General features: G+C 47.1%; 1 protein-coding gene across 1 annotated transcript; it reads right to left on the bottom strand.

The window, feature by feature from the left end:
- Positions 1–7,706: 7,706 nt before the first annotated feature.
- On the bottom strand, positions 7,707–11,780 carry LOC132416252 (F-box only protein 27-like). The gene is made up of 4 exons (XM_059999572.1): positions 11,662–11,780; positions 11,483–11,578; positions 9,065–9,203; positions 7,707–8,483 (listed from the first exon to the last, which is right to left on the bottom strand). The coding sequence occupies exons 1-4, from the start codon at positions 11,766–11,768 to the stop codon at positions 8,340–8,342; spliced, it is 486 nt and encodes a 161-aa protein (XP_059855555.1). The 5' UTR covers positions 11,769–11,780; the 3' UTR covers positions 7,707–8,339.
- Between the last annotated feature and the right edge of the window lie 225 nt (positions 11,781–12,005).

Here is a 12,005-nt window from a genome sequence, read left to right as displayed (position 1 = left end):
CTGAACCCTGGTCCACAGGGAGGAGGCTCCTGAGCCCGCCTCTAACCTGCTGTGCGGGGCATCTGAGCAGGGCAGTGACGGGAGGGAACCAGTCTCAGCCAGGAGCTGGCTCTCGGGGGGGCAGGTGGAGGCAGGTGCCCTGAGCCCCAGGTCCTTCTCCACCAGCAGTCCCTGAACTTGGCATGGAGCCTAGGGGAACCGTTGGCATCAGTTCTGAAGCCGAGACTGCCAGGTCTCAAACCTTAGCTGGGACAAACCAAACACTCCATACCTGCCCCCTCCCTCCAATGCCACTCTCCACCCCCAGCCACCGTCCTGGGAAGGCACACGCTTTGGGTTACATTCTCCTTTTTCTACATGTGTTTGGCCCACAATTATTATATAGCATTTTTTTATGTGTTCTTAAGTTTTATGGAAATCATATATTGCAGTCGCCAACCCACAGCTTCATGTTTGCCCTGAGGATGTGCTTTTGGATTAGTCCATATTGTTACTTCCTTGGTGGCGCAGTTGTTAAGAATCCCCCTGTCAATGCAGGGGACATGGGTTCGAGCCCTGGTCTGGGAAGATCCCACATGCCGCGGAGCAACTAAGCCCGTGTACCACAACTACCGAGGCTGCGCTCTAGAGCCGCAAGCCACAACTACTGAGCCCGTGTGCCACAGCTACTGAGCCTGCATGTTGCAACTACTGAAGCTCATGCCCCTAGAGCCCATGCTCCACAATAAGAGAAGCCACCGCAATGGGAGTACGCGCACCACAACAAAGAGTAGCCCCTGCTCGCCGCAAATAGAGAAAGCCCGTGCACAGCAATGAAGACCCAATGTAGCCAAAAATAAATAAATAAATAAATAAAGTAATTTAAAAAAAATAGGCAGAAGATCTAAATAGACATTTCTCCTAAGAAAACATACAGATGACCAAAAAGCACAGGAAAAGATACTCAACATCACAAATTACTAGAGAAATGCAAATCAAAACTATAATGAGGTATCACCTCACACCAGTCAGAATGGCCAGCATCAAAAAGTCTGCAAACAATAAATGCTGGAGAGCATGTGGAGAAAAGGGAACCCTCTTACACTGTTGGTAGGAAGGTAAATTGGTACAATCATTATGGAAAACAGTATGGAGGTTCCTTAAAAAAGCACTCCTGGGCATATATCCAGAGAAAACCATAATTCAAAAAGATACATGCACCCCAATGTTCATTGCAGCACTATTTACAACAGCCAAGATATGGAAGCAACCAAATGTCCATTGGCAGATGAATGGATACAGAAGTTGTGGTACATATATACAATGGAATATTACTCAGCCATAAAAAAGAATGAAATAATGCCATTTGCAACAACATGGATGGACCTAGAGATCATCATCCTAAGTGAAGTAAGTCAGACAGAGAAAGACAAACATCATATGATATCACTTATATATGGAATCTAAGAAAATGATACAACTGAACTTATTTACAAAATAGAAACAGACTCACAGACTTTGGAAACAAACTTATGGCTACCAAGGGGGAAAGGTGGGGGGAAGGATAAATTAGGAGTTTGGGATTAACATAAACACTCTACTGTATATAAAATAGATAATCAACAGGGACCTACTGTATAGTACAGGGAACTCCATCAATAATCTGTAATAACCTATGTGGGAAAAGAATCTGAAAAAGAATGAAGGGATTTCCCTGGTGGCACAGTAGTTAAGAATCTGCCTGCCAATGCAGAGGGCACAGGTTCGAGCCCTGGTCTGGGAAGATCCCACATGTCACGGAGCAACAAAGCCTGTGAGCCACAACTACTGAGCCTGTGCTCTGGAGCCTGTGCTCTGGAGCCCGTGAGCCACAACTACTGAGCCCACGCACCACAACAAAGAGTAGCCTCCGCTCACCGCAACTAGAGAAAGCCTGAGCACAGCAACGAAGACCCAATGCAGCCAAAAATAAATAAATAAAAATAAATAACTTTATTTTAAAAAAGAATGGATATATGTATATGTACAACCGAATCACTCTGCTGTACACCTGAAACTAAAACAACATTGTAAATCAACTATAAAATAAAATAAAAATTAAATTAAAAAATAAAACTGCATCTTTTCTACATTTGTGAAGAGAATTTTGGGGGGTTGGCAGGAGACTTTATTTTTAATGATTTCCCCAACAGTATCTAATTTGCTTACTATGCCTCCTGTTCACCGTGTCTCTCTCCCTTAGAAGGTTAAGTCCCACGTGGGCAAGAATCCATTTCTGGTTTTATTTGCTGATACTGAAAATTATATGTGTAGCTTCCCTTTTATTTTTCTTGGATAGAGTTGGTATAGAGTTAAAAATTTATTTATTTTAATTTATTTTATTTTTGGCTGCGTTGGGTCTTCGTTGCTGCATGCGGGCTTTCTCTAGTTGCGGTAAGCGGGGGCTACCCTTCGTTGCAGTGCGTGGGCTTCTCATTGCAGTGGCTTCTCTTGTTGTGGAGCATGGGCTATAGGCGCGCAGGCTTCAGTATTTGTGGCACGCGGGCTTCAGTAGTTGTGGCACGCGGGCTTCAGTAGTTGTGGCTTGTGGGCTGTAGAGCGCAGGCTCAGTGGCCATGGCTCACACGCCCAGCGGCTCCGCGGCCTGTGGGATCTTCCCGGACTGGGGCACGAACCCGCGTCCCCTGCATCGGCAGGTGGACTCTCAACCACTGCGCCACCAGGGAAGCCCCGCTTTGTGTCTTTTGAACAGTACATCTGGGACCTGGAGTTCAGGAATGAGCAATACGGATTCTCTCTGTCCCACTCCAGTGTAATTGTTCGGGTTTGTCTGTCCTAGCCAAGGACTGTCCTTGCAAACAACCTGACAGTGCCTTCCAGGAGCTGGGACCATTGGCAGGACCATCTCAGTAATCAAGGGCTTGTAGCTCCCTGGCACCCTGGGATCTCCTGGGTCCAGTCGAAGTCCTACTGGGCCCTGTCTTTAGGTTCTGGAAGCTACTACAAGAAAGTTCCTGCATCAGATTTACCAGCTTCTGCTTCTCCAAGGCAGCCCCTGTTCTACTGAGTGGAGACGCAGGGGTGAACACAGGGAAATCCTGGATGGGGAGAGGGCTCCTCACCCTTCCCCGATGTCAGGCCCGTCTTGTTCGGCCCCAGTGCCCTCTGCCCTTGTCTCCTCCTGGATCGGCTGCAGAGGCTTTATTGGTCCCTTCCAGGAAGCCCTCTCTTCACCTATGAACTAGAACCTTATCCCTATGGCTGAGAGAATTCCAGCCCTCTTGGGGTTTTAAGATTGGGACCAAGACTCATAGCAGAAAGTCAACCAGCTCAAAAAAATGTTTGGAGACAGAAGGTTCTGCCCACCCTGTGAACGATGAAGTGGTCCCCTGAGCCCAACACTGCTTTGAATTGTATGGCGTATAAAATTATTTTGCTATTGTTAAATTCTTTTCAAACACGGAGAGAATATTGAGCGATACATCTGCCGATCATAGGTAATAAACGTATTATTTTGCCAAAAGTGGCTCTGCTCTTTTTAATGGAAATACAATGTTACAGCCTTGGTGAGTACTTGGTTCAGAGTAAGGAGTTGTCCCGGTTGAGGAGGGAAAACTGTACAGAAGAAAACACCAATAGAAGGTGTTCTCCGGTCGAGAGAATGGAAGTGTTAGCACCCTATTTCCCAAGCCCTAAGGAAATCATGGGTCAAAGATTATCAATTAGGGTTAGAAGCATTAGGTGGTGGATGTGGGTACAGTGTCACAGTGACACCACAACTGTGACATTCTAGTCATGATGAGGGTGAGAGAGGACCATGCAATGGCAGAATTTGACTGTCCTCACCCCAGTCCAGGGGTTGTGGCTAGACTCACTGCTGCAGGATCCCTAAGGAGTTCCAGTCTCCTGATGTAATGCAGATGAAGCCTGCTGCTGCCTTTGATGTATCCACCTTGAACTGCCCCACCCACCTAGCAGCGAGACACAGCTAGAGGGGTTAGTGTTTTTCCAGTATCATCAAAAGGCGAGTGTGACAGGTTGAAACAGCCCTAAGAGTCATGACCACATGTAGTGTGTGGTCCTGGAGCAGATACTGGTTTGAACAATTCAACTCTGGAGGATAATTTTGGGTCAACTGGAGGAATTTTGATAGGAGGAATATGAGACAGTCATGTTCAGGAAGGGAAAGGTGGAGACCATTTGCTCAAAAACAAAAAAAAAACCACATAATTTAATTGGACAACCTAGAAGAAATGGACAGGTTTCTAGAAACATACAGCCCACCAAAACTGAATCAGGATGAAATAGACAATTTGAACAAACCTATCACTCTAGAAGTGAAATAGACTGTGTAATTTTTTTTTTTTGCGGTACGCGGGCCTCTCACTGTTGTGGCCTCTCCCGTTGCGGAGCACAGGCTCCGGACGCGCAGGCTCAGCGGCCATGGCTCACGGGCCCAGCCGCTCCGCGGCATGTGGGATCCTCCCGGACCAGGGCACAAATCCGTGTCCCGGGCATCGGCAGGCGGACTCTCAACCACTGCGCCACCAGGGAAGCCCTAGACTGTAATTTTAAAACTCCCTACAAACAAAAGTCCAGGACAGGATGCCTTCACCGGGGAATTCTACCAAACATACAAAGAAGAACTTATATCCATCCTTCTCAAACTCTTCCAAAAGATTGAAGAGGAGGAAACACTCCCAAAGTTGTTCTCACAGTCGTCCTTTGTTTGGTCTACACGACAGTAATAATAACAAATATACTCTTACAAGTGATCAGGTGGAAAACTCATTTAACTTCTTACTGCACCTTAAGCTGTAGGTACTATTGTTCCTTCCATTTACAAAAGAGTAAATTGAGGCTCAAAGAGATGACGAGTCTGACCTCAGGTCACACAGTCTGGGATTTGAAACCAGGCAGGCTGGCCGAAAAACCCTTGATATTTTTTTTTTAGAACTTTAAATTTTGTACTCATTTTAGACTTAGCAGAAAATTTGCAGATATATTACAAAGTTCCTCTGTCCCCCTCACCCTGTTTCTCCTAATGTTAACATCTTGACATTTTAGAGTCCTGAGCCGTTGTTGTTTTGTAGGATATCACTCCTTTGAGGTTTATCTGATGTTTTCTCATGATTGGAATTAAGTGAATTGGATTCTGGATTTTTCTGGCACGACTGTCCTAGTGGGATGTAGTGTCCTTCTCAGTGCATGGTATCAGAGGGTTTATGACACTGACATGGCTTATTGCTCTCACTGCTGACATTAACCTTCATTGCTTGGTTAAAGCGGTGTCTGCTGGGTTTCTCCACTGTAAAGCTTTTATTCTTTCCTTTGTAGTTAATAAATATCTTGGGGGGAGGTGTGGATCCCTTAAGGCTATGCAAATCAGGTTTCTTCTGAAATTTTCATCCACTAATTTTATCATTCATTGGTGGATCTCGTCTGCAAGAATTATAAGCATGGGGTTTGCCTAATGGTGATTTTGTTATTTTCTAATTCTTTCTTGTCTAATTGAAATTTTACTGTAAGGAAGGGCTGTTCCTCCCCACTCCATTTATTTATTTATTCAATTATTTCTTTATGTCAGTATGGAGTTACTGATATATATTTTGTCCCCCGGGTTAAATCCAATACTGTTGCTATTTATTTTGTGACTCAGATGGTCCCTGATATGGTCTTTTGATTTTCTTCAGATGGGTTTCTGGGTTATTTCAACTCCCTCCCCAACCCGACTCCAACATCATGGTTTTTTTTTTTTTTTTTAAAAGGATGACATTTATTCCTTTTCCAAATGTTGCAGTAAAACCAGGTGGAAAAGAATGGTTTTAGCAGTTAGAAAAAAAAATGTCCAAATCTGGGGTTTGGGCATTAAAAGTTGTCTACAACAATGGGAGGGGGGAAAAAAAGACAAGAAGTTGTTTCACATTACATACCTCCCCCCCAAAATCCCAGAGCTTAATACTTGCTCACCAAGTCAAAAAAGAGACACAGCTGATTCACAAGCTGGAGGTTTGAACTTGAGTTAAGACATTTACAAAAACCTAGACAGGGGCAGTGTCCTCCCCAGCCCAGGGGCCACTAGGCACAGCACAAGAGACTACAAACTCAACAGGGGAAGGCTGGACACTCAGACTGTGGGAGTAGGCACCACCACATCTGGCTCAGGGAGGGAGTAAACAAAGCCTACTTGGAAAAGAATTGGGGAAGAAAACCAGCAACTGCCTTCTGCACAGGTGGGGACAGGGAAGGAGGTAGGGACAGGGGCAGGAGCATTTCACATCACTAACCTAACTTGGGAAACTGCAAGGGACCATCTTCAACTGGGCTTAAGAGGAAGACCAGATGGATGATGGGAGAATCCACAGGAGGGAGAGGAGGAGAGGGAACGTGGCTAGCGGACAACAGACCCTTCCTTTCTGGGCACAGGAAGGCAGCCAGGGCACCAGGTCCAGGCAGTGACCACAAGGACAGCACAGTTTTTGCAGCTTAGGAATCACGCATCTGCCCCCACCCAGATACTCACTCTGCTCACTCGCTGGTGTAGGGCCACTCTCTGGCCAGAGGGAGTGGATGGCTGTGCGCCTGGGGCCCTGCCTCTTCCGTGTCTCCTCCCTGGGAGGCAGCACCAGCCTCGGCCCCTTTGGCCTGGGGCTCCTGGCTCTCAGGGGTGGCGGCAGCCTTCCCTCCCTGGGCAGTGCCTTCCTCACTGCAGGCACCGACCTCTCCCTGCTCCGGCTCTTCCCCTGTGGGTGACGAGGCAGACGGATCACCCCACCCTCCTTCCGATTTCTCTTGAAGGACAGGCCACTCAATTTGAAAGCCTTTTTTTAAAATTTTTATTTTATTTATTTATATTTGGCTGTGCTGGATCCTCGCTGCTGCGCGCCGGCTTTCTCTAGTTGCGGTGAGAGGGGGTTCCTCTTCATAGCGGTGCGCGGGCTTCCCATTGCGGTGACATCTCTTGTTGCAGAGCACAGGCTCTAGACACGCGGGCTTCAATAGTTGTGGCTTGCGGGCTCTAGAGCGCAGGCTCAGTAGTTGTGGCCCACGGGCTTAGTTGTTCCACAGCATGTGGGATCTTCCCGGACCAGGGCTCGAACCCGTGTCCCCTGCATTGGCAGGTGGATTCTTAACCACGGCGCCATCAGGGAAACCCCACAATCCCCTTTTGATGATACTGGCAAAACACTGTCCCCAGTGAGTGTGTCCCATGCTTATACTGCAGGTGGGTGGGGCAGTTCAGGGTAGTTACATCAAAGGCAGCGGCAGGCTTCACCTGCATTACATCAGGAGACTGGAACTCCTTAGGGATCCTGCAGCAGTGAGTCTAGCCACGACCCCTGGACTGGGGTGGGGACAGCCGGATCCTGCCATTGCATGGTCCTCTCTCACCCTCATCATGACTAGAATGTCACAAATGTGGTGTCACTGTGACACTGTCCCACATCCACCACCTGCCTAATGCTTTTAACCCTGATTGATAATCTTTGATTCCATGATTTCCTTGGGGCTTGGAAAACAGGGTGCTAACACTTCCACGCTCTCAGATGGAGAATACCTTCTATGGTGTTTTCTTCTGTACAATTTTCCCTCCTCACCTGGGACAACTCCTTACTCTGAACCAAGTATTCACCAAGGCTGTAACATTGTATTTCTATTAAAAAGACATGAGACACTTTTGACAAAATGATACATTTATTACCTATGATCGGCAGATATATTGCTCATTTATTCTGTCCATGTTTATAAAGCATTTCAAAATAACAAAATTATTATATACCCCATACAATTCAGGGTAGGGTTGGGCTCAGGGAACCGCTTCATTGTTCACAGGGTGGGCAGAACCCTCTGTCTCCAAACATTTTTTGCACTAGTTTGACTTCCTGCTGTGAGTCCTGGTCCCAGTCTTGCTTGAAACCCCATGAGGTTAAGTTCACCACCCAAGGGGGGCTGGAATTTTCCCAGCCATAGGGATGAGCTTCTAGTTCAGAGGTGAAAGAGGGCCTCCTGGAAGGGACGAATATAGCCTCTGCAGCAGAAACAGGAGGAGACAAAGGCAGAGGGCACTGGGGCTGAAGCAGAGGGCCTCTGGGGGATCGTGGAGCTCTCAGGATCCAGCATTTCCCTGTGCTCAACCATGGGTTTCCATTCAGTAGAACAGGGTCTGCCTTAGAGAGCAGCAGAAACTTTCTTCTAGTAGTTTCCAAAACCTGAAGACAGGGCCCAGCAGGAACTTCGAATGGACCCAGGAGATCCCAGGATGCCAGGGAGCTACAAGCCCTTGATTACTGAGATGGTCCAGCCAATGGGCCCAGCTCCTGGAAGGCACGGTCAGGTAGTTTTGCAAGGACAGCCCACGACTAGGACAGACAGACCCGCACAATCACACTGGAGTTGGTAAAAAGGACTCCATATTGCTCGTTCCCAAACTCCAGGTTCGACACCCATTGTTCAAAAGACACAAAGCGAACGCCCTTCTTGAGGTTGGAGAACACATGGCTGCCCTACAGACAGAAAAAGGTAAGCCTCGTTGTGACATAGCCTTCCCCTCAAAAGCTGAGTTGGGGGTCTTCTGACAGGTGTATTTTCCATAGATGGCTGCAACAATGTCTCCAGTTCCACATGTACTTCTAGAATCAATGCCACTCCTCACCCAGAAGTGGAGTCTAATTTCCGTCCCCTTGAATCTATCTGGGTGGGTTTCCTTGTAACCCAGAGTGTGGTGGAAGTGGTACTGAGTGACTTTTGCCAAGTGATTTCTGAGGCCCAAACTAGACCAAGCAGAGAGATCCCAAGACCAAGCTCTGAGATTAAACCAAGAGCTGCTTGGCCAGCCACCAGCTGCTGTATACACACTCACACCCTACCCTGCCCTTCAGCTCCAGCCAGTGTCTGCAATGCAGCCACATGAGAGACCAGAGCCAGAAACGCCCAGCAGAGCCCTACTCGTAGAACCCAAGAGAGGTGAGAAAATGACTGCTGTCAATATTAAGCCACTAAATTCAGGGGCAGTTTGTTACGCAGCAGTAGATCAGCGGAGGCCCTACCATCCTTTCCCCACACCCCTTTCCCCACAGAGACTGACCTCAAAGGGGACTCTCCTCCACCGCCGGATGGGAAAAGGATTCGAAGAGAAATGATGCAGGACAGCCTGGTTGACGTCTAGAATTTGCACAATTAGCTGATATATACGTATACGGTTAGTGCCTCTTTGTTCCATCCAGCTGTGGGAGAAGGGAAACCTTACAGGCTGGACCTGCCGCCCATTCTCCCCGACCTGAATGGCCTTCCCATGTATACAAACCCAAAATGGTGCTGTGGTCCCCAGAAGTAGCACCATTAGGTCACTTGGGAGCTTGGCCCCTCTGCATACCCAATGAATCCATCTGTCCCAAATGTGCTTCCCAGCTGGTCTACAGGCACATTCAGGAGGAATGACCTAGAGCCGTGCTCTTCAAGGTACCTCCTCCCATATTATTTCTCATTCTATATTTCACTGGTAGCAAAAGATGTCATTTCCAATGGGTACAATGGTGATGTTTTAAGATACAGTTTTCTTATCAGTCGTTTAAAAGGATCCAGGGGAATCTATCTATGGTAACAGAATTCTGGATGGCGGTACCCTTGTGTTGGAAGTGCTGGGGAATGGGGCATGAGGCACGCTGAAGGTGGGGATGGCTGGCAACATCCCGTTCTTGGTGTAAGTGAAAGTGTTCAATTGGTCATAATTCTTTGAATTTCACACCCAAGATATGTGCATTTTTGATATTAGAAATTAAAAATTTAAAAGCAAGAGTAATTGGTTATATAAATACACAGAGAAGTAACTTTCTTTACAGAGACTTCACATCACTCCACTTCTTAGACTTAGATGTCCATTCTACTTCTCCCAGATTTTGTCCTTATATAATAATATTATGTTCTTTGGACTTTCATGCTTTTCTGTGCCAACCACACACACACAAAGAACATAATTAGACATTTAAAATTTTCTTGTGACCATAAAGCTCTAGGTGTCAACATCTTTTCTTTTCGATTATTACCTACTAGTGGTTCCAGTTATAGCTACAGATTGGAATCATCATTCTTGAAAAGATATCGTGTAGAAAAATTTTTTGGCCTGTCCAAAGCTGTGGTCTTTGCCCTCTGCTACTGGGATGTAATCTCTGGACCCTTGGAATGTTATGTCTGACAGGAATAACCTTGTTTGCCTACAGACTTGGGTCATAGTGGACAGCCAGCCAATGTGATTTGGTGGGAGCTGGCCACATCCATATAGATAGGGGGCCAGCCACTCCAGGAAAACCAACAATATGACTTAGGATGAATCACGCAGTACCGGTTGACCTGGAGGCTGAGATGATACACATGATAAAGCCCCTATAAACTCAGGCGAGCTTCCCTGGTTGGCAATATTCCATGCGTACTGTCACCATCGGAGGCCAGCAGAGTCAGGTGTCCTGACTCCACAGGGAGAGAGAGGGCAATGGAAGTCTGGTGTTGGATATTTCCCCTGGATGCTGCCCTGTGATCTTCCCACGGCTAATTTTAGTCTGTATCTGTTCCCTGTGATAAGAGTTTTCATTCAGTTCTATGTCTTTCTAGTCAGTTACTGAGTCTGAGGGTGGTTTTGGAATTGTGCCCTCTAACCTTGCAGTTGGCTCTAAACTTCTCAAAGATATTGATGCCTGACTCGCTCACCCCAGACACTCCAATTTAATGAATATGATGTGTGACCCAGGCATCAAGAGTTTTCAGTGTTCCTGGGTGATGCATGGCAAAATTGGGAATCACCGATTATTACAATGAAAAGCTACACCGTTGCTCTAAGCAACACAAATGTGCTTCAATAACTTACAAATGATTAAGTGAAAAACAGAAGCTTACTGTAAATATATCTCCTAATGAGGTGGGTTTTCGGGGTGGGGTGGGCGGGGGGAGTTTAAGATGTCTTGATTGAAACTGAATGTGGTAAGGCTGAAATTTCAAAATGGTCACTTTGCCTGTCTCCCCAGAGGTCTTTACATCTGTGGACCATACATCTTAGTGAGGGGCTTTTTTTTTCTGTAAAACTGGAGGGATGAGAGATAGGAATTGGGAAGGCATAACCAATGATGCTCCCACCATAGATGTGATCTTTAGCTGATGAATTTGAAAACAGGGAACATAAAAGTGTAGAGAATTTGTAATTTGCCTCCCTTAAAATTATCTGGGTCATGCATCCCTTGGAAAGTCTTCATGGACCTCAGTTTCAAGACCATCATACAGTGCACAAGAGTCAGACAAGTACGAGCCTCCTGCCAGGTCCTGCCAAGCCCTGGCTGTGCCCCCAGGGGAAGTCACCTCCCTTTCTGAACTTCTCAATTTGAGGTCTTAAAATACACTTTCCCACAGGATCAAGGATCACGAAGGGTGCTGAAACAGCTCAAACTTCACAGCACTGGCTTCGTGTTTGCCGTCAGTCAGCGCTCAGCAGAAGGGCAGTTTTGATCATCACACTCACCGGGCAGAGACACAGATCTCAATCTTTCCACTGTCCAGGAGTTCTGGCCAGAAACCCTCCTCCTCCAGGTCCAACACTTCCTTCTTTTGAAACCACCTAAGAAAGAGGAAGGTCAAGAGAGCAGGCCAAGTACTCACCCCCACAGCCCTGGCCCTTGGGGAATGGGGAGGGACGTTTACCTGTAACCAGGTAGGTAGTAGGCAGGTAGGAAGTGGACATCACAAGGAGTGGCAGGCATGCCCTTACATTTTCCCTCCTTTGTGCAGCCGTCCCCACCGCTCAGCATAGGCTGTTTCTGGAAGCCATCTATTAATTAAAAATTTTGTGCCCAAGTTCTTCCTCCACCTGTCAGCTCAGGTATAAGTCCCAGGGGTTTCCCCTGTGGTTCATCGCCGCCCCACCCTCCAAACCCTAGAGGTCGGTCGCAGGCCTCCGCACCCTCGCACCGGGTCACAGGAGGACCCCTTTCCTGGGCTCCCCACCTAGGCCCCTAGGGTTCCGGAGGAGGTTGCGTCCTATGGGT

Source organism: Delphinus delphis, chromosome 20 (assembly GCF_949987515.2).
Source record: "Delphinus delphis chromosome 20, mDelDel1.2, whole genome shotgun sequence".
Classification (NCBI taxonomy): Eukaryota; Metazoa; Chordata; class Mammalia; order Artiodactyla; family Delphinidae; genus Delphinus; species Delphinus delphis.
Note: the sequence above shows the minus strand (reverse complement) of the source record. Positions and strands in the feature narration are given on the sequence as shown.